General features: G+C 36.2%; 3 protein-coding genes across 12 annotated transcripts in view; 2 read left to right on the top strand and 1 right to left on the bottom strand.

The window, feature by feature from the left end:
- Positions 1 to 34: 34 nt before the first annotated feature.
- Positions 35 to 9,706, top strand: fam234a (family with sequence similarity 234 member A). Of its 7 annotated transcripts, none has more exons than XM_048173832.1 (13): positions 99 to 178; positions 698 to 830; positions 2,455 to 2,729; positions 2,805 to 2,912; positions 3,132 to 3,314; positions 4,310 to 4,455; positions 4,546 to 4,675; positions 4,761 to 4,887; positions 4,982 to 5,122; positions 5,200 to 5,281; positions 5,946 to 6,092; positions 6,176 to 6,263; positions 8,107 to 9,706. In XM_048173832.1, the coding sequence occupies exons 3-13, from the start codon at positions 2,480 to 2,482 to the stop codon at positions 8,343 to 8,345; spliced, it is 1,641 nt and encodes a 546-aa protein (XP_048029789.1). In that variant the 5' UTR covers positions 99 to 178; positions 698 to 830; positions 2,455 to 2,479; the 3' UTR covers positions 8,346 to 9,706. The 7 variants fall into 7 exon arrangements, with proteins under 7 accessions (XP_048029788.1, XP_048029789.1, XP_048029793.1 ...); XM_048173833.1 differs by having other exon boundaries at positions 132 to 162; XM_048173835.1 differs by lacking the exon at positions 99 to 178 and adding an exon at positions 247 to 265.
- Positions 9,707 to 13,246: 3,540 nt separating this feature from the next.
- Positions 13,247 to 17,147, top strand: LOC125257492 (cytochrome c oxidase subunit 6B1). The gene is made up of 4 exons (XM_048173868.1): positions 13,247 to 13,403; positions 14,016 to 14,137; positions 16,687 to 16,787; positions 16,883 to 17,147. The coding sequence occupies exons 2-4, from the start codon at positions 14,032 to 14,034 to the stop codon at positions 16,934 to 16,936; spliced, it is 261 nt and encodes an 86-aa protein (XP_048029825.1). The 5' UTR covers positions 13,247 to 13,403; positions 14,016 to 14,031; the 3' UTR covers positions 16,937 to 17,147.
- Positions 17,148 to 17,851: 704 nt separating this feature from the next.
- LOC125257440 (katanin-interacting protein) overlaps positions 17,852 to 27,495 on the bottom strand; it is a 28,171-nt gene continuing 18,527 nt past the window's right edge. For all 4 annotated transcript variants that reach the window (XM_048173786.1, XM_048173789.1, XM_048173787.1 and 1 more), the window contains exons 16-27: positions 26,994 to 27,202; positions 25,901 to 25,979; positions 24,503 to 24,680; positions 24,235 to 24,400; positions 23,698 to 23,891; positions 23,527 to 23,591; positions 23,226 to 23,336; positions 22,574 to 22,713; positions 21,897 to 21,998; positions 19,543 to 19,703; positions 18,564 to 18,649; positions 17,852 to 18,394 (exon numbers count right to left, since the gene is read on the bottom strand). In XM_048173786.1, coding sequence (XP_048029743.1) covers positions 18,336 to 18,394; positions 18,564 to 18,649; positions 19,543 to 19,703; positions 21,897 to 21,998; positions 22,574 to 22,713; positions 23,226 to 23,336; positions 23,527 to 23,591; positions 23,698 to 23,891; positions 24,235 to 24,400; positions 24,503 to 24,680; positions 25,901 to 25,979; positions 26,994 to 27,202 — 1,550 coding nt within the window. In that variant the 3' untranslated portion in view covers positions 17,852 to 18,335. The remainder of the gene's footprint in view (positions 18,395 to 18,563; positions 18,650 to 19,542; positions 19,704 to 21,896; positions 21,999 to 22,573; positions 22,714 to 23,225; positions 23,337 to 23,526; positions 23,592 to 23,697; positions 23,892 to 24,234; positions 24,401 to 24,502; positions 24,681 to 25,900; positions 25,980 to 26,993; positions 27,203 to 27,495) is intronic.

Genomic DNA, 27,495 nt, shown 5'->3' with positions numbered 1-27,495 from the left:
TTTTTATAAAAAGCATGTGATTTCATATGACATTTGTCTTTTTGTCTTTCAAGCAAATGAGATACAAGAACATTGGAATAAAATCGCTTTTTTTGTCCCAGCTGAGTTGCCGTACGCGGAAGTGTCGTTGTTAAACCAGCTCACCTACAAGAGAAGCGAGAGGTCTGTCATTCACCAGGTTTGTTTTGATCAGACTAATGTGTGTTTTTCCAAGTTCATTTACTCGGTTTCTATTTGTTCAACAAGTAAAGCTGACTAACTAAAGGTTAAAGGGATAATTTTAAGTCAAAGATAAACATATCAAATCTTCTAATTTGTATAAAACAGACACAAACTTCTATTTTATTTAATGAATGTGAAAAGAGTTGGTTGTCTCTTATATAAGCTGTACTTAGTTAATGTGTGGTTGTCATTTTATGCCATGCAACAGACTTAGGATGTGTTTTATGCTTTAAAAATCATCATATTCATATAAAAACCTTTTATATCTGTAAAATGCATAGGATGATGTTGTTATATTGTGTGTTTGTGTATGTATAAGTAATGTTTTTCCCATCCAAATGACAGTTTTCCAGAAAGGGGGTGTTTGTTTGGCCCCGGGCCCTTCTGGTTCCACCGGCGTGCCGCAGCATGACTGAGGTTTTGTTGTTGTTGTGTTTTTGTTTGGGTGTTTAACAACAGCTTCTATCTGACGCAGAACACTCTGGACGGGAAAGGAAGCATGATTAGTTGTTTGAAAAGAGCAGGAGTTTACATAAGATGCAGTAGATTGTGATGTTGATGGTTACCGATCAGGGCTGCTGTCACTGAACTTACAGGGTTGAATTCAGGTAGGAGGGAGCTGTGAACTAGAAGAATTAGTTACCCTGCTTTTGTTTCTTTGAGTACGGTGGCAACTGTGTGGTTTATGCTTTAAAATTTTAGTGACTTGTGTTTGTTTTTACATATTTAAACTCTAACAAGACTGAATCTGACTTGAAAAACAATGCAAACCATATTTTTAACTAGGGATGCACTGATATGAAAATTTTGGCTGATACCGATAACCGATAATTCTTTGTATTTGAAAGCCGATAATGGATATATTGGCTGATAAATCTAAATCAACATTGTTATATAATTTTTGAGAGATTACAAAAACAAAAGTCTCACCATTAAAAGCCATCTCCCAAGCACACAATTATAATATAATATAATAAATACGATAGACTTGCGATGCACATGTTGAACTAAACTGTATTTTTCTTATTTCAAGCAATTCAAAACCATAATGTCAGTGTGCATCTGAAGCGTCTCAGCTGAAGGAAATAATCCATTATTTATCGGCTTTAATATATCAGCCAAATTTTCTTATCAGCTGATAACGATAACGAATGAACATATATCGATACCGATACGGTGGCCGATATATCGTGCATCTCTATTTTTAACTTATATAATGAAGTATATTTCAGTCATTGTGTTTAAGCTTTCAATGTTGTTTTTGGTCAATATTTGAAGAATAAAAAGACATCCTGTATGTGCCGAATGAAATTAAATACTGTATGACTGTAACGGTCACATAAATATTAAGCTTAATATACTGAATTTTGTATTGAATTATAAATTAATATTTTAATAAATTTTAATAAATTAATAATATTTTTCATGCATTTTTTTCAGTCTAAATTAGGGATGCACAATATATCGGCCACCATATCGGTATCGGCTGATATATGTTAATTTTTAATGTTATTTGCCTGATAAGAAAATTTGGCTGATAAATAGCTGAGACACTTCAGATGCACACTGTCCACCATTATGGTTTTGAATTGCTTGAAATATGATTGAAATCACTTCAAAAAGGAAAATACAGTTGAGTGCAACATACAGCGCAAGTCTGTCATATAGGCCACGTAATATTGTAATGAGAACATTGTAATAGTGTGCTTGGGACATGGCTTTTAATGGTGAGACTTTTGTTTTTATAATCAGGCTCTCAAATTTATATAAAATGTTGATTTAGATTTTTTGCTGAATATATCAGTTATCAGCTTTCAAATACAACAAATTATCGGTTATCGGTATCAGCCAAAATGTTCATATCGGTGCATCTCTAGTCTAAAAAATTAATTGATTATGATGTGGTTTTACATTAAAAATGACATTTTAAAATTTTACAAAACATTTAAAATAGCATTTTGGGCTTGAGTAGACGTGTAGACATTTATCTGCAGCGTTAAACTTGATTTTAAGATTAGAATAAAAGTCAAAATACACATTTGATGGATTAAATGGATTTACTCCGGAATATAAGATTGGGTCAAATATTTTTGTATAACTGTAAATTGGATAGGCGACTCTGCCAGTTTCTTGTATCGCTCCACGCTCTCATATTCTTAAACAATGAAATATTTGATCATTTTTTTTTGGTAATCACCAGATGATTATGTTCTTCCTGCTTTTATCTTCCAGTGGTGTGAAGTTCTGTTGGTCTGAAATGGCAGATGAATCAGGGCGTCGTTTTGAGGCGGAGCCTCTGAAGGGAGGAGAGGCAGAAGGGGGCGTGTCTAAGGAGAAAAGCTGCGCAGGAAAGCTGGGCTTGTCCCACCTGACGGGCTGGCGTACAGCTGCATTCCTCCTCTCTCTCTTTCTGTGCCTGTTGGTGGTCTTCGCCTTTTCGTTCATCCTTCCTTGCCCCGTACGGCCACAATACATGCCCACCTGGAACCGCACCATTCCTACCGCAGGTGACCAACGTCAAAAATACAGTAGTAATGTTCATGCATTTCTGATAGGATACTGAATGTGGTTCTCTCTTACAGCCACATATAATTTCCTGTCTGTTGAGGACGCCAATGAAGACAAAGTCTTGGATGTGTTCTTCATGTACAAGGATGCTGATGCCAGCCGCAACACATGTTTGAGTGAAGGTAAGCTTAACGACACATGCACAAACCTGCTAGCCTTCTATGGAATACAGACAAATCTATTCAATTATTAAGAAAACACCACAAAAGCACCTTTAAAGTAATTCAGTAGTAGCTTGTGTAGTTTTATGTAAGGAACAGACCCAAATTTGAGTCATTATTCACTGGAAATGCTGCTATATTGTGTATTATGCTTCCTGAAGTAATGGTTTGTTTTCTCAGATTTGTCAATCCCGTGTCTGGTTTTAACGGCTGTTGATGGTACTGATGGGAAGACTCTTTGGAAACGACCTTTAGCTGCTGAATTTTATTGGGTGGAGTGTGGCGTAAAGGGGCTCGGACGTAAAGGAACAGGATGTCTGGTTGCTCATGCAGGCAATCTCACGGCGGTCGACAAACAGTCCGGTACAGGATTTATTACAGAGATCTGGACATATGTATGGCTCCATGTATTTGAACCGGTACCATGTTAATATTATGACACAGTTTGGGGTCGGTAAGATTTTTGAATGTTTTTTTAAAATATGCTTGGAAGTCTCTTATTTTCATTATTATTAAAATTATTAAATTTTTGTCATTAATTACTCACCCTTATGTTGTTCCACACCCGTAAGACCTTTGTTACGTTCTTTGGAACTCAAATTAAGATATTTTTGATGAAATCCGAGAAGTAAATGACTCCTCCATAGACAGCAACAATATAATCAACACTTTCAAGGTCCAGAAAGGTACTAAAGACATCGATGTGACTGTCTATGGAGGAGTCAGAAACCTCTCAGATTTCATCAATAATATCTTAATTTGTGTTCTGAAGATGAATGAAGGTCTTTCGGGTGTGAAACGACATGAGGGTGAGTAATTAATGACAGAAATGTATTTTTTGGGTGAACTAACACTTTCACCAAAGCTGCATTTATTTAATAAAAAATATATTAAAAACAGTAATGTTGCAAAATATTATTAGAAATTTAAACAACAGTTTTCTATGTGAATATATTGTAAAATGTAACTTATTCCTGTGATCAAAGCTGAATTTTCAGCATCATTACTCCAGTCTTCAGTGTCACATGATCCTTCAGAAATCATTCCAATATGATGATTTGCTTCTCAAGAAACTTCATATTTTTGTGGAATGATATTTTTTTTCCCATATTCTTTGATGAATAGAATGCTTATTTGTCATAGAAATGCAACATAAATGCAACTTTTGGTCAATTTATTGCATCCTTGCTAAGTAAAAGTATTAATTTCTTTCAAAAAAAAAAAAAACATTCTGAGCCCAAACTTTTGAATAGTAGTAGTGTATGAATATGGTGATCATTCAGTACCATGGTACCACTACATTACTTTTTTTGCCCAAAAGTGCATTTGTAAACATTGTGATGTTTTGTTTCCATCAGGTGTGATCATGTGGCAGCAGTCGCAGTCTACTATGATGAATGTAACTCTCCCGCTGATCAGCGTTATGGATCTGAATGCTGACGGAGTAGAGGACTTTGCCATCCTTTCATATTATCCTGAAGCTCCATCATTCACACCCATACCGGTACACACACACACACACACACACAATAAAATTCTAGTGCTCACCTCTGCTGAATGTTTTGTGATGATGGTAATCTCTTCCCTCCTTTAGACAGAGCTGGTGTTTTTCTCAGGGAAGTCAGGTGATCAGATCGGGAGGGTGGATGTTGACATGATGGGGGTTTTTGGTCATCTGCCATTCAAAACGACCAGTGGCGCTCCATACCTGCTGTTACTCAATGGTGTGTCGCTGGTTTTAGCAACTCTTCTTGTTTTGTTTCTCTTTTATATTCTTCTGAACTCAACAGTTTGGTTCTCTGTCCACAGACAGTGGGCTCTACGCGGTCAGTTTGCAATATCTGGTGGCTCAGGCTGGGCTGAAATCTGCGCTGAAGAAAGAGAAAAGCTGGGAGGAAAAATCTGACAGTCAAACTGGACTCATCTCACTCTATCAGTAATAAGCGCTGTGGGCTAAAACCTCTTCACTCTCTTTCCTTGTTTTCCAATCATCAATATATAATCGGTTTCTTCTGATCGCCTGTCTGCAGGTCTGATTCCCTGAAGCGTGTGTCGGTTGTTCATGGCAGCAGTTCTCCATCACTGCTGGTCCAAACGGACTCCAGCGTGTCACTGCTGCTCACAGACGAACTGAAGATCGCATGGACCACCAACACCAGCGCTCTGCTCAGGTGCGGTATCCACTGCAGACAACACAAAACAGTGGAAGGTTTTGGTACATTACACTGATGCATTCCTGTTTTTCTAGTGCGCCCACATTTGGGCAATTCAACCAAGATGGAATTCTAGACATAGTGATAGAGGAAGATGTTGGCAATGACACCAAAAGAGTGAGTGACCACATTTGTATTATTATAATTAGAGGTGTATGAATGTAGAGTAATAGTAGAATATACTTTTTACCATGGTATTCCTTGTTTTAATCATATCTAAAAAAAATCTGAACACTACCATTCAAAAGATTTTTTTAAAGAAATTAATACTTTTAGTGATTCTTTCTAGTTTTCTATTGCTCAAATAATCCTGAATCAAATCAGTTTCCACAAAAATATTAAGCAGCACAGCTGTTTCTAACATTGATAATTGAGTATCAAACCAGCATATTAGAATGATTTCTGAAGGATCTGAAATAAATAACACTAATTATATAAATAATAATGTTATTTTATGTTATGACAAAACAAAATGTTTATATATATGTATATATATAAGAGAGAGAGAAATTTATATCTACATTTTATATAAAATGTATTATATATATATATTTGTATGATACATTTTATATAACATTTATATAGAAATGTATATAAATTTCTCAAAATTTCCAATTCCCATAAATTCCCACAAATTCTCATAAATTGCTGTAAGTTTCCAAATTGGAATATTTCCAAAATTCCCCAGGTTAAGTTCCCATGGAAAGTTTCTGGTTACTTAAGATCAAACCAATGCAACTTTGGTGAACATAAGAGACTAATTTATATGCATTTGTTTTAGGTGATGGTTCTCAGCGGAAAATCTGGAGACATCCTGTGGAAGGTGAATCTGTTGTTCTGGACTCCGAGTCCTCGTCCGGCATCAGTCCTCACGCTGAACTCATACTCAGTGTTCATGCTTTGGGGACAGAGTCACGGCAACCAGACAGTAAGAGCGTAACATACACACACAAACACACATAACAGCAGAAATAAGACACTGATGTGTTTGTGTTTGTTGTTGATATTCAGATGCAGTCATCATTCCTGCTGCATCCTCGATACTCCCAAACGCTGCTGGAAAGAAGAAATCCTGCACAGAACATTCTCTCTTTTAAGGGTATCTTTTATTCACAACATCATCAAGACTTATTTTTCAAAATTACTTATATCTAATAATGTAAGTCAAGGTTTCTTGCATCTCTTTATTAGAGGCCAAGCACCAAAAAAGGTGCGTGGACACTTATGGTATTCTTTAGTGTTCTTCTTCTTCAAATCTATTGGCAGCCCATAGAACAGTATGGTAAAATGCTATGAAATTTGGCACAAAGATAGAGGATAGTCTCTACCTCAATCCATCTAGCGCCACCAACTGACCACAGCTGCACCACATTTATGCTAATAACTTTTGAACCATAAGGGCTAGAAAACAAAATTATTTTTCTCTAATAAACCTGCTTTTTCAAACTCCTCTTAGACCGTAGCTTCCAAAATTTAACCAGATCTTCAGACCATGATTAGTCAAACCATTTTCGAATAACACGTGATTGTATTCGACGAAGAGCACACCAAAATGAACGTTAGGCTTTATCTCTGCAACGCTTTACCATATTCAGACCAAACTTGTGTGTTATGATAACCACCATGATCTGAAGGTAGATGTTAGAGACAGCAAAAAAAACTACCTTTTCAAACTTTTTTGTTTGTCTGATTTTCACCAAATTCAACTCAGATTATCAAAAAGTTATGGATTTCATGTCGATAGACACAATATATTTAATTAGTGACATATTGACACCAAACTTTATGTGTGTAATTGTCACCCAACACTGACCAGTACCAGATCAATTTGATGTCAGCGCCACCTGTTGGATAAAAGTAATAAGCAATTATGTCACATTACAAGTGATTGTATTTATGGGCTTTCAACCATTTTACTTAAAATCATCTCCAAATGTCTTTCTTCATATTTGCAGTTCTGCCTTGATTTTTAGCTCCTCATTTTGACTCTGGTGCTTGGCCCCTTAAAGGATTAGTTCACTTTCAAATGAAAATTTCCTGATAATTTACTCACCCCCAAATCATTAAAAGATGTTCATGTCTTTCTTCAGTCGAAAAGAAATTAAGGTTTTTGATGAAAACATTCCAGGATTTTTCTCCATATAGTGGACTTCAATGGAGCCCAAACGGTTGAAGGTCAAAATTACAGTTTACAGTGATCCCAGACGAGAAATAAGAGTCTTATCTAGAGAAACCATCGCTCATTTTCTAAAAAAAATTACAAATTTTATGCATTTTAACCATAAATGCAGCAGTGTAGACGCTGCTAAGTGTATTACTGCCCTCCACAGGTCAAAGTGTGAACTAAATTGTCATAGACAATATGCTAGTGCAAGTATATAACAATTAGTTCAAACTTTGACCTGTGGAGGGCAGTAATACACTTAGCAGTGTCTACAGAGCCGGAATTCTAATAGAGAAGAAGAAGAAGAGAGCTAGTTCAAGATGAGCATTTATGGGTTAAAATGTATAAAATTTTACATTTTTTTTTTAGAAAATGAGCGATGGTCCCCTCGTCTGGGATCGTGTAGAATGCTTTGAAGCTGCAGTGAAACTGTAATTTTGACCTTCACCTGGAATGTTTTCATCAAAAACCTTAATTTCTTTTCGACTGAAGAAATAAAGACATGAACATCTTGGATGACATGGGGGTGAAAAAATTATCAGGAAATTTTCATTTGAAAGTGAACTAATCCTTTAATTACTGCTTGCAGCTATATTTTTGTATACTGTTTTTGTTACTGTAGCTTTAATGTAAAATTGTTTGCATTTGGATTTGCTGATGGGCAAAAATGTGTTAGGTTTGCAAAACAGCTGAAATAACTGTCAGCACCTTTAGCTAAATTGCAACATGTTGTAATTCAGGTTTGTTAAAATAATAACATCTCTCTGCGTTTGTTTAGCAACGCTGTTGGAGCGAGGTCGCCACGCCTGTTACCTCGTTCTTTCTGGACCGGACGGACGGCAGCATACAGAATTAGGCGAGACTGAGCCAGTGATTCTGACCAAACGGAAGATAAAGGATGACGTGTCGGAGAGCGGCGTTCTGGGAGTAAAAGCCGATGAACCGATTTCTGAAGACACAGAGAAGTCCGTGAAGGAGGCCTTCTACAGGCTGCGCTTCAGCGATGCACTTTTCTGAAACACAATGATATGTATATATTTTATATTTAATCTTCAACCCGAAGGTCAAACAGGCCAAAAGCCAGTGGCTGCAAATCCAAAACAGAGCTTATGTCTCAACTGTTTTAATTAGAATATCTGTTAATCTGATCTAGTCTTGGACTCGGTCGAAGCTGACACTAACCCAAATCATCAAGGTTTTTACCCAATACTACACAATTTAAATTTAATGTATTAATTTAGAAGGTACATATACTTTTGGGTCATGCTGCATTACTTTATGACAATCAAAAACTACTGTAACGCATTTCAGATTTCTGCATAAGGCTATCAAGAGGTAAGATTATATTCAGACTTTTCAGGGATTTCATATAAAGGTGAATCTCATAGAACAGTCCAGGTCATGAAGAATTTGGTTGGAAATTAGATGCCACCATTAAAAAAATAATAATTGTCCTAACAATAGATGTTGTTTTCTTGAGCAAAATCTCTAATTTTCCCTCTTTTGATTCAGGTATGAAACATGACCTGGACATGAGATTCATGTTTTCTTTGTAGTCTTTCATGCCGTAGTGGAGTGATGTTTTGCTTAAAGCTGTAGCGGAGGAGTCTGCATTGTGTTTCACACACACAAAGCAACACTAAAACAAGCCTAACTTTGTTGCGTTTGTCAAAAAGAGAAAACGAATATTTTATATTTGCAGTGCAGTTTTGCTCCTGTATCACAGGGGTTTATTTAAGACTTTGAGTCTTGTTTAGATGGTTTAATGGGTTTGTGTGCGTTTGTTTGTAAGTGTTCTGCTGCTATTGTTTTGCGATTCTTGTTAACTCACTGTGATGTCTCACATAATGCTGTACATTTAGTGCCTTAACTAGGGACCTGAAAAATCACTACAGGTGCTGTTATGAGTCTGTATGTCTGCTGTTTGGGATCTTATCTCCAAAATGTGGGTTTAGTTTTAAAGCAGGGATGAAGACACTTCTTTAAACCAATGAGCAGAATCTTACCTTGAGTTTATTGTAGCAAAATCAGAGCTTTATGTCATCCTTTGTTTTCTGTGCATCATCTACATTCACAGAAGAACAGGACGATCAGCTGCACCAAAACCAGATGCCTTTTGAATCTAAAGAAGCCAAATAAACGAGAACACTGTGGATTATATACTGCTGTAGTAGATGAACATGTTTAAAATCAGCTAACTTGATGCTTTGTATTTATTAGAGATTTATTATTAGTATTATTAATTGGTTTAGATTCCTTGATTTTGTAAACCTGTAGATCAGGTCGAAAATTGAACGTCTGCCATTTTCTGTCTTTATTTGAGAATATTATATTTGATTGCATTGTTACACTGTGTAATAAAGAGAATGCATTCAGTGCTTCTGTTTTTGATTCTTTAATGCACGATTATTTGTTATATAAGACACATTTAATTTCCTTCAATTAAAATGTTCAAGCTGAGCTCATGAATATTTATTATTTCAAACCAACTTAAAGTGTTAGTTCACCCAAAAATGAAAATTCTGTCATTATTCACCCTCATGTCATTCTACACCCGTAAGTACTTTCTTCATCTTCGGAACGCAAATTAAGATATTTTTGATGAAATCCGAGAGGTTTGTTTATCTTCCATTGAAAGTAACTACCACATTCAAAGTAGTCCATATGACTGCAGTGGTTAAAGCTTAATTTTATGAAGCGACTAGAATACTTTCTGTGCGCAAAAACAAAAATAACGACTTTATTCAACATATCTTCTTTTCCCTGTCATTATTTTTACGCAGGCGACGCAGTAAACACAGTGAAGGCTTTTTTCACGACACATGCGCGTGATGCTGACGCAGGAGCCGGCCAATAATGAGCCGGTGACCTGGAAGCGCTGAAAGTAAATAAAGTATGAGAATGACACAGAAGAGAAGATGTTAAGTCATTATTTTGTTTTTGTGCACAAAAAGTATTCTCGTCGCTTCATAAAATTAAGTTTGAACCACTGCAGTCACGTTGACTGTCTTTAGTACCTTTCTGGACCTTAAATGTGGTTATTAAATTGCTAGAAACCTCTTGGATTTCATCAAAAATATCTTAAAGGTGCCATAGAATGCTTTTTCACAAGATGAAATATAAGTCTAAAGCCCCGGGTATACTTCACTTTCTGCGCCCGAACGCGTTGCGCACGCAGTTGCGTCCGTGAAACTTTCAAAGTATACTACACCACGGATGCGTGCGGATGACCGCGTTCGACACACATGCGCAGTAGTTTTTTTCTATGCTCTACCAGACATCGGAGGGCAGCACTGAGTCGTGTCATCAACGGGACATTCGCTGGGCATGATCGAAGAAGAAAAGTAGTGCATCCTTTCCCATATTTTTGCCACCCTAAACACGTCTTTGTACTCTTTCAAACATGAATTGTACAAACGTGGGTACTTTCTAATCTCTTCGCACAAAGGCTCGTCAAGTTTGCCGTGCATTGTCGTGTTTTTCCTCTTGTGTTGTTTTTAAACCAGTCTTTTTACACTCTTCTTCGACGACTGAACACTGTGCTCACGCGGTCGGCTAAAGTATACCCGTGGCTTAAGGTGTCCCCTGAATGTGTCTGTGAAGTTTCAGCTTAAAATACCCTATAGATTTTTTTTAATTCAGTTTTTTAACTGCCTATTTTGGGGCATCATTAAATATGCGGCGATTCAGCATGTGTCGCCTTTAAATGCTCGCGCTCCCCGCCCCCAAGCTTGCAACTCTATAATACACTGCATAAACAAAGTTCACACAGCTAATATAACCCTCAAAATGGATCTTTACAAAGTGTCCGTAATGCAGCCTATCAGACCGTGTGAGTATAGTATTTATTTGGATGTTTACATTTGATTCTGAATGAGTTTGATAGTAGCCTATGTGTGGCTAACGGGGCTAATGCTAACATTACACACTGTTGGAGAGATTTATAAAGAATGAAGTTGTGTTTATGAATTATACAGACTGCAAGTGTTTAATAATGAAAATAATGACGGCTCTTGTCTCCATGAATACAGTAAGAAACGATGGTAACTTTAACCACATTTAACAGTACGTTAGCAACATGCTAACGAAACATTTAGAAGACAATTTACAAATATCACTAAAAATATCATGTTATCATGGATCATGTCAGTTATTATTGCTCCATCTGCCATTTTTCGCTATTGTCCTTGTTTGCTTACCTAGTCTGATGATTCAGCTGTGCACAGATCCAGTTAATACTGGCTTGTCTAATGCCTTGAACATGGGCTGGCATATGCAAATATTGGGGGCGTACATATAATGTAACAGTCGGTGTTATGTTGAGATTCGCCTGTTCTTCGGAGGTCTTGGTGTTTGACATACAGTGAGTCTCAAACAATGGTGTCTGAGACTCACTGTATGTCATTTCCATGGACAGAACTCTAATTATTTAACTATGCCGAGATAAATTCAATTTTCAATTCTATGGCACCTTTAATTTGTGTACCGAAGGTCTTACGGGTGTGGGACGGCATGAAGGTGAGTAATAAATGACAGAATTTTCATTTTTGGGTGAACTAACCCTTTAAATATTCATAAGCCAAGCTTTCATTATAGTAATATTTTCTTTTGGTTATTCAAAAAAGCTATATTATTCAATACACTATAATAACGAATATGATCAACACTGCAAAATAAATACAATAATATACATTGATATACATATTAATAGAATACAATTAATAATTATATTAATAATTTTTAATAAACGTTAATTCAACAACATTACTGTATTCAAACGGATGAAGATTTTGTTATTTATAATAAATAAAAAGTAATGTCAGTAAAGCTGACGTTCATCATAGCATGCATGTTTCAAATGTCACATGACATATTTGTCCCGCGGAAGGAAAGTGTGCATAGCTCACGCGCTAGTGTCTGTGCACGCGCCGCGCGCCAGTCAGATTCTGGTCACTGTCACACGCACGTAGGCTCATATCGGTTAACTGGACCACAGATTTTTTATTTTTTTTTTTTTATTTTTTTTTCAGGATAAAAATACAGAAATATTTCTTCGAGCTTTCGCTGGTGCTCGTTTATGAGACACTGATGGGTTTATCGAGACTTTTAATTCAATCTAATTAGCGTAAAGCTCAGACTATTAAACGCATCTTCTCCTCGTGAAAGGTGTAAACAAAACATTTGCATGTTATTATCATTGTAATGCATGTTATACTAGACATGTTTTAAAGCATTCTCACTTTTCAGTTGGCCAACTTGCATGTATCTCACCATTGTATGAATATGGCAGTCATTGTGGTGTTGTCATTTAATACCATCCGAGTCGCATGCCAATACTTCACATTCAAAATACTTTCCATTTAACATAGTGAGGTTAAAGATGGGAATGTCTGAAGGTGTCCAGTGTGCCCACCAAAAAATCTTTCCATTTTTATATTTATAAAAAGGTAAGAGGCCCAAAGGGCCCCTGGATTCCTGGAAACGGCCCTGCATGTGATGCTGTAGCTATTAATGGACTCAAGCAACTTCTTTAATGTTATTTTTACCTTTTGCACCACATAATCTCTTCAGTATCATAAAACAAAAATAATATTCCAACCATATATGTTTAGGCAAACAAGATGCTAAAATAAAACCCCAGTAAATTAACAAAAAGGCAAAGTATTGATCTTTAGAATATCCATGCAAACATAAACACCTCCAGTTGATTATCAATCCACTGGTTAAATATTAATTTGAACGATGCTATTTCCGGATATGATGACATGACGATGTGTTTCTAAAGGCTACATGAATTCACATGCAATAAATACATGATTAAGCCATATATTTGCTATATGCATCTTTACAATCCACATGCATTTAAGCATATGAGGGCGCCTGGTGTTCGTCTTGTGAAATACATTGCATCCTATCGCATCTCAGTCGTTTCAATGTGACCTGAGTCCGCCATACCGTGTGTAAAGGACTGCACGAGCGCTCAAGTGCACTTACTATCACACACATAAAGCGAGTGGATGAGGATTGTGTGACACTGAACAAAAGTCACTTTCAGCAGCCAGCCGCCTCAGACAGGTAAAACACATTTTCATACAATGCGTTCATTGCTTGCGGTAATTTAACCCCTTTTATTGAAAAAACTACATTATTCAGTGTGAGATGAGATATTGATTCTCATTGTAAAAGCGAAAGTGTGGTGATCATGATGTCGAGGGCATTGAGTTTATTTAAAATACAAACGAATATCGATTTACATTGAATAATAAATGAAACATAATACATTAGATGCGCTATTGTAATAATGAAATGTATAGATATAGCATTGCTATTCGTCAAATATGCACGCATTTCCTGTAATTCATACAGGCCTTTCATTAGATAGATGATATATATATATAAATATAAATACATTAATCTCGTGATCGATGTTTTTTTTTTAGTTTTTCATGCTGAAATGCATAATAATGCAGCTTTATGGACATATATGGGCATTTTTTCTGAAATAGCCTATCTTTTGGATTGCGCAGCGAGTGACCGATTATTCATCTGTTGTTGAATATATGCATTTATTTACGTGTCGAGATACTTATATGAGGATCTTCAGGCGTTTTGGTCTTTGTAGGGTGTTATAGATGGGGTGTATTGATCATGAGAATAAAGTTATCTGAATATGTATATTTCTTAAAGGGACCGCGCAAGAGTCATGGCAGAGGACATTCAGCAGAAACTGGAGAAGTACCGCACGGCACCGTTCGATGCCCGCTTCCCGAACCAGAACCAGACGAGAAACTGCTGGCAGAATTACCTGGGTCAGTCATATACAGGAGGATGTATTGAATACAGAGTATCTGTGTGCTGAAACTTGTACTGTGGCGGCGCGATTGTCAGTGTACTTATTATTTAATGAGTTTCAGGTGGGTTGACATTTATGTCAATAATTTGAATTGTTTTCGATATTTAAAAGTTTTTTAAAAAAACTTGTTATATAGGCTACTTGTGATATATGATATATAAAATGTGCAACTTACGTTTTATCGATTCGGTTTCCAATGGGAAGCGCTCCAGCGATGTACTGTTACTATGGTTACGTGCTTAGATTAACGCGATTTTGGTTCATTAGCGCTTGTATCTGCACTCTAAACATTTTTATGATTAATAAAATTATATTCTAAACATATTCTACTGTTCGAAAGTATAGAAGCTTGTTTCCGCCACTGCATAAAAAATAAAAAAGAATTCAGAATTTTTTTCATGATATAAGTCGCAATTGACCCTTCGCAAAGACCCGCCCCCCTTAGTTACTGTTGCTATGTCCGACAAGCCATGGCGCTGAAAGAAAAATACATCGCGGAGCAAAGAGGACACTGACAACACGTCGACAGACAAGACAGAGCAGGTTACTTATGATATTAAACAATGTCCTGGCTTTCTAACTGTGTAGTTTTTTAAGAAGTTAAAACAATAAAAACCATTTTGTGGCTCTTTAATGTGTCATGACAGATCGCTGTAACGCCTCAGCTCAAATGGCTCGTGAAACTATCATCTCTTCCTTCTAGTTCATTTATAGCATCAAATAAACATGAATGAACATCAGAAGGAATGATGTTTCACATGCGGAAAGACGTCATTACACACCATTTTTCAAGTTCAACTCCACCGAGGTTAATCTTCTAACTCCTGACTGCTTTGTTGGACAAAATGGCGGATTCGGTGTTATGATTGGTTAGATTCAGATTGCTTGTAAATCAAACTCCTGACGAAGGATCAATTGCGTGTTATAAAGTCAGAATAGTCAGATGTAAATTCGCAATTTTGAGGAAAAAATTATTTATTTTTTTCCCTCAGAATTGGAACTCGGAATTGCGAGTTTATATCCTACAATTTCTGAAAAAAGTCATCACAATTGTGAGAAAAAAGTCAGAACTCTGAGAAAAAAATTCAGAATTCAGTTTATAACTCGCACTTCTGACTTTATTTCTCGAAATTACACTGTAAAAAAACAATAAGTAAAATGTACTTAATTTTTCTTTAGCACGAATATTTTTAACGTAAATTTCAAATATGGAATTAAGTAACTCTACTTAATTAAGCAAAATTAACAAAGAAAATAAGTAAATTTTACTTGGCCAGTGTAAGGCTGAGTCATTTCTATTTAGTTTTTACATTTACAAAAAAATATAACACTGAATTAAACCATGCTTTTAAAGTGTATGCTTTACTTAAAAACATATAAGTATAGATATTGTGTAGATACCATATCTACATTTTACCTGAACACAGAGACCTCAATACTTGGTACACAATATAATGATGGTAACATTCGATGGATCGTTTTTGAGTGTGAATGTGCCATTTTGAGTAGAAAATGAACTCCAAATGTCACAAAATGGCAAGTTACTAAACATAACCACAAAAGCAATGATAAAACAGTGTAAAAACAGCTGGAAAACAGTGAAAAATCTACCTCATGAATTATTCAAGGCCCAGTGCATGATGGGAACACCAGTATCAGAAAGTTGAGTAGTTTTACTTAATTTTATAATGTTGAAATTTATGCTTTAATTTCTACAAGCTTAAATTGAGCACTAATATAGAATTTTAATTCTTGCCTAAAAATTACATTTGTTTTTTCTGTAGTATTTACTTCACCATAAAATCATTTTTTAGTGTACGAGTTTATATCTCGCAATTAGTGCTGTCAAACGATTAATTGTATCCAAAATAAGAGTTTGTTTACCTAATATGTGTGTGCACTGTGTACAGTTATGTATATAAACACACACAAGCATGTATACATTTATATATAACATATATTTTTATTTAAGTTATATAAATATATGCAAATATTTCTTAATTAATGTATGTGTGTGTGTATTTAAATATACATAATTATACAAAGTGCACATATGTAAAACAAACTTATTTTGGATGCGATTAATCACGATTAATCGTTTGACAGCACTAACTGTGAGACAAACTGGTAATTGCGGGAAATAAAGTCAGAATTGCGAGTTATAAACTCACAATTGCAGGAGATAAAGTCGCAATTGTTAGAAATAGTCAGAATTGTGAGATATATATATATATATATATATATATATATATATATATATATATATATAACACTGTTTCCACAAAATAATTAAGCAGCACAACTGCTTTCAACACTGATAATAATCATAAATGTTTCTTGAGCAGCAAATCATCATATCATGTGACACTGAAATTTGTTGCATTTTTCTATTATTTTCATTACAAATAAGCACATTTTAAATGGAAGCTGAATGCTTTTTTGAGATTCGCCTTCACCATGGTACCATGACCAAATGAAAGAATCAAATATTATTATTTTTAATAGATTATTATCGATGCCAAAAAGCTCTGGATGCCAAAGGTGTGGACACAGCCCCATGTGACTGGTACAAGAGGGTCTACAAGTCTCTCTGCCCTCTCTCCTGGGTAAATATCCCTTCACCCCCATCTTCTGTCCTAAGCGTAAGCAGCAGAATTGTGCATAAAGACCATTTACTCTCAATATTTGGTGTGTCGCTCAGATCGAGAAATGGGACTCTCAGAGGGACGATGGCACGTTCCCAGGGAAGATCTGAAGATCGCACAGTCTCCAAAACACTGCATCAGGGGAACCGAAACGCATCTGTCTGTGGTATCGTCTCAGTCCAGCCGAGCAGGGCCTTATCAAAGATTGTTCAAAAACGCACCTGTGAGGCTGGAGGATGAGACAGATTGTTAATGTCATTCCTTATTTAAATGAAAGTGTTGCAGATTCTGCATTAAATTCTCTCAGGCATTGAAACATGATTCTGTGGTTGCGTGCTTCATGGAGTCCCTGTATACGTCAACAGGTTTTGCTTGGCATCCAATGCATATTGCACCAAAAAAACAATGGGAATCACCAGAAAACACTAGTCAAACAATCATACAAATTAGTGGGTTGACACACTGAGAGCTGAGGAAGAACTAAATCACTGGATTTGCCAAAGTTCACCAGGTTAGTGGCATTCAAAGATTCAAGAGTTTAAGGATCTATAAACTAGATGGTCAGACAGGCACTTCCTGTTTAAGTTGGCAGTTCTTGGACAAAATAAATGGCTCAGTGGATCAGGTTTATCCTGCAAGTCAGAAGCATGCACGTAACATTCAGTAAACCATTCATTTTTGTCTAAACTCAAGTTTTTGAGTGACAAAACCATGTCGCTCCTATTCTTAATCAACAAACCACACAACAATGCTCTAGACTTCACACGAATTTACCCGTCATGGATTAGGTTGAAAACTGGGTTTCTAATGGAAAAATCACCACTGAAGGTCCAGTTTGCTCAAGGATTAGGATTAATCAGCATTACAATCTGTAGCTATGAAAGTATTACTCAGTTATGCTGCTGTAAATGATTTCTGCAACACTAGTGGCATCAAATGAAATTACAAAAAATTATGACTGTTTTCTCTTAATTGCAAGTCTTGATTTATATTCATTTAGCAAAAACAAAAAACAGGACAAACAATAAAGTGATAAGTGATATTTAATATTTACAGTGGCTTTAATATGAGGTAAACTGGCAGCATTTGCATAATATTTGTAAAAGTGTTTTGAATGAACTGTGAAAGACTTAGAAATTGCGTAAATCTGAATTCGTGTCGCCGATATATTATGAAATTTCTACACAATTAGTCTGTCGAAATATTTCAAATATGGCTGTAGGACATACAAACTATAAATTCATATAATCCCAAGTGTAACTGACATGAAATATTCAGGTGTACATTGTGCATTAACTTCAATCCAAAATCACAAGACATGGTTGAAAGGACACTTACTTTAAAAACACTGAAAATATAATACAACAACATCATAGCAAAAACAAATCCACAGCGTTATCGTACAGTTTGGAGTGTGTGTTTCTGTGTTGAGGTCACTGAGTTTTACAAATATTCCCAGAAGGGAAAAAGGAAAAGAAACCTGCTTTCATAACCCCTGCCGTCTTGCTCTCAGTATCGCTGCTTTCCGTGTTTCCGTACGTCCGTCATGCAGGTTTTTGGCCGCAGAGCTGAAATTAAAACAAATGCATGACTCATTCTGAGACTAGAACATTTTTTTTGTTTTACTGAAAGCATTCCTTTATGGCAGGTTTAAGAGGTGATCATCATATTTGCTTAAATCTAAAACAGCAGAAGTGCATGCATGTTCTCGTCGAGCAAACTGAACACTTTACACACCTGGGTCAGCTGTCTGTTTCTTCTTGTGCTGGTGAATGATCTGATTCTCATTGGTCAATTTCACATCCTGGTCCTCCACATGGTTGCTATAACGACAGACACCCCATCAATGAGTTTGACTGACACGGGCGCTGCGTCCGAATATGCCTACTTCCATACTATGTAGTAGGTGAAAAACAGTATGTGAGCTAGTATTCATAAAACAATAGCAGGTCTTCTGTAGAGATTCTGAAGCGTGTATACGATGGACACTACTATCCCATGAGGCCACGGGGGAGAGGATTTGTGAATGGTGACGCAACTGACGCTGATAGGTCACACGATAATGACAACATGACGGATATAGTACATCCATACCACACATTTCCATTTTATATAAATTAAGTTTCAAACCAAATGTAGTACCTACTATACAGTATGTGATTTTGGATGCAGCGAACCACTTGTTTACATGAACACAAAATGCATCATGGTACAAAAATGCAGTTTTAAAGTAAACGTGGCCAGATGAATGAAGATAAGAGTGATCACAGAGTTTCATAATGATTCCACACACACAGTTTCTCAAGTCATCATCTGGTCTGTTTAGCATCATGCCCAGGGCATGAGAGAGAGCGATCAGGCCAAACAATGAGTCAGTCAACAGCAGTCATGTGTGTGTGTGTGTTCTGTCTGGCTTTGTCATTGAGAGTTCTCCTTAAGCTGTGTGTGTGTGTGTGTGTGTGTGTGTGTGTGTGTGTGTGTGTGTGTGTGTGTGTGTGTTTAATGCATTTATGAGGGTGTTTAACTCATGCAGTCTTAAAAACAGAGCTTACAAGAGCATGATGTATTTTTAAGATCCACATTGCATCTACACATTGATGACTCAAACACCCCAGAAGGGGTTCATTTAACTAAAACTGAACATTTTGTCATTATTTATGTGACCTCAGATCACTCAAAACAGAAAAGCACCATAAAAGTACTGTTGTGTTTGTACCTGGTAATTGTGCTCTTCTCTCGGTGTGCGATTCGCGTGTTGTCTGTGAACAGTATGGTGTGGTAAGGAACGACGGGATCCAGGGTTGGCAGAATTCCCCGAGAAATGTTTTTCACACACTCTAAAATCCCATTATAGACCAACAGGTCATCGACTAGGAGCTAAACCAACAAACACACATGACACTGAGCTCAGGTCAAAACAGACAAAGTACTGTACACAGAAAAACAGCAGAATGAACAAACATACAAACAGATTTCTGTGTAAAGGTTTGTTCTCACACTGATCATTTATAACACAATGAATCTGATGTTTTGGATTCATCAAGGTGACAGTAAGTAACATTTAGAATGTTACAAAAGATTCTATTTCACATAAATGCTGTTCTTTTAAACATTCTATTCATCAAAGAATTCTGATTTTTTTTTAAATCAAGGTTTCCACAAAAATGTGAAGCAGCACAACTGTTTTCAACACTGATAATAATCAGAAATGTTTCTCGAGCAGCAAATCAACATATCAGAATGATTTCTGAAGGATCATGTGACACTGAAGACTGGAGTAATGATGCTGAACATTCAGCTTTACATCATAGAAATGAATTACATTTTTACAATACATACACAGAGAAAACTGTTATTTGAAATTGAAATAATATTTCACAATATTGCAGTTTTTACTGCATTTTTGATAAAATGAATCCAGCCTTGGTGAACTTCTTTCAAAAGCATTAAAAAAACATCTTACAGCTCCTAAACTTTTAAACGGAAGAGTACATTAAAAGTATTTTGCATTAAAATATGTAATTGACAAAGAAATTTGCTTTCTTTTGAGAGATAAACTTTTAGGGCCCTATTTTAACGATCTAAACGCAAAGTGTAAAGCGCACGGCGCAGGTGCACTCAGGGCGTGTCCAAATCCACTTTTGCTATTTTAACGACGGAAAAACGGTCCGTGCGCCGGGGCGCATTTTTTAAATGGGTTGTCCCTATTCTCTTAATGAGTAATAGGCGTAACGTTCAATAAACCAATCAGAGTGTCATCTCCCATTCCCTTTAAGAGCGAGATGCGCTCGCGCCATGGCGGATTGCTATTTACATGGCGGAATTTGTTGGCGGAAAAGCTCAACGCTTTTCAAACGAAGAAACCGATCTGCTCGTGCGCGAAGTTAAAGCGCGCGAGCAGATCATCTACGGGACAAGCAGGATATAACATTATATATATTATATAACGTATAACATTATAAAATACACTGACTTATTAAACACACCGATTCAACCGAGGAGTTCAACGAGTGATGTTTTGCTGAAATTACCTGTTAAGTGGCCAGTCAATCTTTTAGTCGTCTGCGTTGGATGCAGGCTTTCAAATAGCGCGATGAGTCAGTTAATATATATATGTGTGTGTATTGGCACGATTGTTCAATTAATTAGCCAATTTCGTTCATCATTATAAGTAGTAATAGGCTGAATTGAAAATAGGTAGCCTAATTCTAATACACGCAATGACTATTCATCATTACATTTTTATATTTATGTAGCCTACACAATAATATTCTTTTACACTGTAATCCTTTTGTTTTTTAATATTTGGCATGTTTGTGTGATGCACATCCCTGTGTGTAATAAGCAAAGTCAACGCGCACTGTGGACGCGCCCAGAGGCGCAGTTTCTACCAGCGCGCTCTAACAAAAAAATATTGCGCCATTGACTTTAGACTAGGTTTGAGTTGGTCTATGGCGCAGTCTATTTTCAGCTATTTTCAGAATGTTCTACGCCTAACGCGGCGCCAGTTTCGTTTTTTTCCGTAAGTAGAATAGGGAAGGCGTAGGACATTCAGCGTAAGCGTTATGAAGAATGCGGAAGCAGAAAGTACGTTCAAGGCGATATTTTGTTTATAAAGCATAAACGGTTGTATTTATTTCGAAAATGACCGATCGATTCGCTAGATAAGACCCTTATTACTCATCTGGTATCGTTTAAAGCCCTTGAAGCTGCACTGAAACTGTAATTTTGACCTTCAACCTGTTGGTAGCCATTGAAATACACAGTAAGGAGTATAATCCTGGAATGTTTTCCTCAAAAACCTTAATTTCTTTTCGACTGACGAAAGAAAGACATGAACATCTTGGATGACATGGGGGTGAGTAACATTTATCAGGAAAATTGTATTTAAAAGTGGACTAATCCTTTAAGGACGTGGCGCTGAACGGGAAAACGCGAACGGCGCCGGACGCAAACTAGCAAACACACTTGCGCTGCGCCTTGCGTCGCATTGCGCCGGGTGTATTATAGGGCCCTTAGAGTTGTGTGTGTGTGTGTGTGTGTGTGTGTGTGTGTGTGTGTGTGTTTTACCCCAAATTCCTTGACTCCTCGTTGAGGTGTTTTGGAATAGTTCCATAATTTAATCATGGAAACAGTCATTGGCTGGTCAAAGATGACATAGACACGGTTCACCTGAAGAGACACATGAATGAGAGTGAGGAACGTAACAAAGGCACAATTTTTGATCAATTCATGAGGACATTTTACTATAAATCACACCATTCACAGAAAACTCCAGATGATTCCTATGTGATGATTTGTAAAGCTTAGCTGAAACATTTACACTCTTAGAAGAAAAGCTTCTTTATAGAACCTTAAAGGATTCTGTCACATAGGGTGAATTCAGGTTGATTGGGACACTTTTTCCAAGTCATCTCAATGCCAATTACTGTCCCAATTACCCTGAATTCACCCTATAGAATTTTTAGGGGTTAAAATCATGGGATCATTTTATGGATTTAGTTTTAATTATTTAATTTTGTTTGACTTGTAAACATACTTTATCACTAGAAAAAAATGAAACCCATTGAACATGAAAGTATTATGCATTCATTTTAGACACTTCCCCTCATACAGAACCTTTTTAGCATAAAGCGTTCTTTAAAACTGAGTCAAGAACCATAGAGTTCTATATAGAGCCCCGCTGAACTTTTTTTTCCTTTCTAAAAGTATCTGATCACAGATTCACACACACAGTTTGTCCTCACCAGTCCAGGCAGCACTGGAGCGAGCCACATGTGTCGCCCATCATGTGTGTTATTGATCCCATCTATCAGTTTATCAGGTGTACGGACGTCACCGCACACGTTATCTAACACGTTCACGCTGTCGGGGAACGCAGCGATGTCTGCGCAACAAACTGTTAATGAAAATTATGTATCCTATCCTAAGCAGTGTCAAGTTACATTTATATAATTCAAAGCAATGCAAATATAAAGCATGCAAAGCAGCTAAAAGGAAAATATTCAATGTTGCAAAATTTAGTTGGACTTCATTTTAAGGTGTCCTTACTAAGTAATATTAAGAACAACATGTACTTACTATATAATTAAGGCTAGGGTTAAGGTTTGGTTTAAGGTTAGTTGCATGTAATTATGCATAATTTACTGTTATTACTACAGTAAGTACATGTAACGTGTAACAAGGGCACTGTAAAATGAAGCGTTACCCAAAATTCATCAGTTATGAAACAAATTAAATTTCAGATAATGGTGTAATTATTTAGCTCAGTGTTGATCAGTTCATCAGTTATGAAACAAACTCATTCAACAATAAAGCAGCTCAACAGAAGAGAAGTGTGTGTGTGTGTGTGTGTGTGTGTGTGTGTGTGTGTGTGTGTGTACGAGCTCATAAGGATACTGTTGTCACTGAGCGGTATCTTCTGGTTGTTTTGGTCATAGAACTCCAGTCCATTAAGGCCGATGTAGTACGGGTCGCCCCACGTTGTCAACAACTGCAACTGGAAGATAACTGACACACATTCAAGGAAAAACTCCAAATGCATGGATCAATGGAAAATACTTTTGTAATGACAAATAATACATTTATGCTTGTAACACTTGAAGCAACAGCACATTTAAAGACTGTGTCATCAGGACAGATGTAATGTGAGGAAGTGATATTTTGCAATGAACCATAAAGTGAGCAAAAGTGAGGATACATCCACATGGCCTCAATGGAGCCTCATAATCCATACTGGCCAACTCATCTCTCCGGGTCCCACCCCTGAAAGCACACATTGTCTTGGGGAATAAGGTGTCTTATTTTTAAACTTTTTTTTTTTTTTTTTTAAAGCAAAGATGTCTGTAATAATATCTAAAGCTTGCTGTACCAGTGAGCGTGTGTGTCATCTGTGTTTTTGCTGCTGGCAGTGAGGTTGGCAGTGCTCATGTTGGACTGCAGGTAGTCTATGAACAGAACCTCCTGTGCGAAGTCGAAGTGGCAATTCCCCGGACCCTTGCGAATGAGAAACCCCTCGAGAGGAGAAATGCACGCTCCGTCCAGGAACACATGCACAACCTTCACCTGGAGGAGACACATGAGCATGTGATGTGTGTGTTTGTGTGCCACTATAATGCTTTTTCAGATATTAACTTTCATGTATTGTGTAATATAGCTGTTTGTGAAAGTAAAAAATTTAAATTTTCAATACAAATTGTTATGCTGAATATGCTTTTGTAATTAAAAGTGGCCTCAGACTCCTCTGTATATGTGTTTGACATACTTTCTCACAGTAAGACCTCCAAAACAAAATTAGGAACTTTTAAAATAACATAATAGGGATCCTTTAAAAAGACTAGCAGCTGCTGAAACAGTCTTGAATTGCACATTTCTTGCTTGAATAACAAATCCCAGATTTTATTCTCACCCCTCTGTAAGAGTCTTCGGGCGATTTGTTGTAGTTCCATATTCTGAATCCGGCGATCGTCTGTGGCTGATCAAACCTCACGGTGAGCGTGTGATCAGAGCCGGATGTGAAGGGAATCAGCCACATGTGTTTATCATCGGTCGTGATATTCATCCCATCAAACAACCTGAGAGAGAGGGAAAAAAGGGTTTAAATCACCCACAATTACTTTCCAATTTAATTGTGATATACAGAACGCATCTGCGAGAGAAAGGGCGGATTCACTGACTTGTCCAGAGTTCGAAGGTCATTGCAGTACTCAGGGAGGTCATTGAGGTCACGGGGTGATGCTGTTACCATAGAGACATCGAGAGCGATACTCTGACCGCCCTTCCCAACGACCTCTAACCCCGTCAATCCCACATAGTGAGGGTCACCCCACGACGACATCAGATTCACCTGCAGAACTACAAACACATCAAAGTATTAGGACTCCATTCACATTTATTTGTACAACGATTTTCACAATACATATCATTCCAAAGCTGCTTTACATGACATAATTGCAGAAAATAAACAACGGCACACCAGCTAGATCATGAAAAATATACTTCAAACAGTATTGGGAAAATTATGTTTGTTAACCTACAGATCTTTACTCATTTACTGATTTTTGTGACTTATTTTGTGATGTTTTGAGAAACCTTTTATGATTTTTTATGTACACTCTTTAACTAATCATGCTTCTGATCTTGTTTTTTTGAATTACTGTATATTATATATAAAGCAAAGGTACTTTTATAAGTGTGAGGGGACTTTTAATGTTTTATATGTACTTTGAAATACATATTTTTCTTTAAATTTGTGTATGCATACATACATTTAATTAATTTTGAGGATTATATATATATATATATATATATATATATATATATACACACACAGTCAAACCAAAATTTATTCAGACACCTTGAACATTTCATTCATTCATTCAGTTTCTTCACTTTAGTTTAAAAAATGGTAATAAAATATGACAAGATCTCAGAGTTAACCTGTGTCAGAAAACATTAATCTTAATTATGTCAGATAACACTTAAAACATGGTCAGGTCAAAGTGTCTGAATAATTTTTGGTTCCAAATTTTTATCAATTTTACTGGTAGTCCACTGAATGAAGAAGTTTTGGGTATAATATGTCACAGTTTACTTTATTTTTCTATCCTCACTTACATAAATGAACTATAGTGTCCTGCACTTACTAGTAAAAATATATAAAAAAATATAAAAACGTCTGATATAATTTTTGGTTTGACTGTGTTTATATATATATATATATATATATATATATATATTATTTTTATATTTTTACATTCATATGTATTTATTATATGATTGTTCATGTTTTGATTGACTTCAATATGTAGACAAATAAAATGTCATTTAAAAATCAAAAGAATAATGGTAAATGTGTTTTAGAATAGTGTGGTAAAAGATCTATAAATGAGATCAGATGCATAATCTATACGTAGACACTGGTAATGATGTGATGTCAAAAATGTTTTGTCTGTGCACTGAGCACTTCTGTATTTTTATGGCCCCTGAATAAAGACTTTTGAAGATTTTTTCTCGAAGGCCATTGTGTGTGGGATTTCATGCTTTATTATAGTGATTCACTGATGCTCACTCACCGCTGCCAGTGTAAAGTCCAGTTGTCTGCTCTGCAGCATCAGCACATGGTTCAGCTGCGGGGATGTGGTCCAGATCCATCTGAAGCGAAATACAATTGAAATGTTAAAGGTGTCATTTATATATTCTGCATTTAAAACAGTATTTATTTTATTTTTATACTACATTTTATTTTCTCCATTCATAATGTCATGTATTTGGTATTCATGCAACTCAAACAATTGCACCTTCATGACCAAGGCCATTCCTGTCTCTGACTCTTAGGATAAGGTTGTTTTTGCTTCTGTACCTTCAAAACTTCTATTTGTAAATAACCTCAGTTAGGCTTAATTGTAATTTTGATGGATTTTCCACAGATGTTCTGGAAAAATTATTGCATCTTGAAGGCACACTTATAAAAGATCTTTTTGACACACTAACCTCTTAGAATGTGAAATTATTACAGATTTTTTTTTTTTTTTTTTTTTTTACAGTAAAATTATAGTGAGTTTCAGAGTAAGTGTGGATATGTAAATTTGGGTGGTCTCAAGTTAATGAGCACATGTGGTTATGATAAAACTTCATAAAGAAGCCATTTTTACAGTTTGGTTTCAATAAATGTTACTGTATACTCCATTGTTCAAATGTTTGGGGTCAGTAAGATTTTTTAATGTTTATGAAAATACTCTCTTCTGCTCACCAAAGGCTGCATTAATTTGATCAAAAATACAGTAAAAACTGTACTATTGTGAAATATTATTACAATATAAAATAACTGTTTTCTGTGTGAATATATTGTAAAATGTAATTTATTCCTGTGATCAAAGCTGAATTTTCAGCATCATTACTCCAGTCTTCAGTGTCACATGATCCTTCAGAAATCATTCTAATATGATGATTTGATGCTCAAGAAACACTTCTGATTATTATCATTTTTCTTCAAGATTCTTTGATGAATAGAAATTTCAAAAGAACAGTATTTATTTGAAATAGAAACCTTTTGTAACATTATAAATGTCTTTACTGTCACCTTTGATCGATTTAATGCATCCAAAAGTATTAATTTCTTTAAAAAAAAGACTCCAAACTTTTGAACAGTAGCAATATGATACACACCGGCGTATCCTCCTTCCTGAACCCGGCCTGTGTGAAGGGTCTCTCCTCTCCTTCACCGTCAGCCGTTCGTGGCCGCTGCAGCTCCTCTTCTTCGACGCTCGGCCCGCCCATCTCCATCTCACCCCCAAATGTGTCATCAAACTGTGCCATGGCCTCCAGGATGTCATCATCCGTGGTGAACAGGATAGTATCTCCGAACTGATCCAGTGCTGAAGAAAACAAAACCAGGATGAAGTTCATGGTTACATTTATTAGGGGTGAAACAATACACTCATGTCACGATACTGATCTCACCATATGATACTTTAAACAGCCAAATTAGAAGTATAACTCTATTATAACTCTAAGACAAAATAGTAAAAAATACTATTCATTAAAATGCTAAATTTGGCATTACATCAGGAATGGACTTGAAAGGCTTGGACTTTGCGTAGGGCAATGGTGACACAAGATTAGAAATATATAAATAATGTTAGAAGCATATGCTTGCACACCGAGTGAC

Source organism: Megalobrama amblycephala, linkage group LG22, assembly GCF_018812025.1.
Source record: "Megalobrama amblycephala isolate DHTTF-2021 linkage group LG22, ASM1881202v1, whole genome shotgun sequence".
In the NCBI taxonomy this organism is placed as follows: Eukaryota; Metazoa; Chordata; class Actinopteri; order Cypriniformes; family Xenocyprididae; genus Megalobrama; species Megalobrama amblycephala.
Note: the sequence above shows the minus strand (reverse complement) of the source record. Positions and strands in the feature narration are given on the sequence as shown.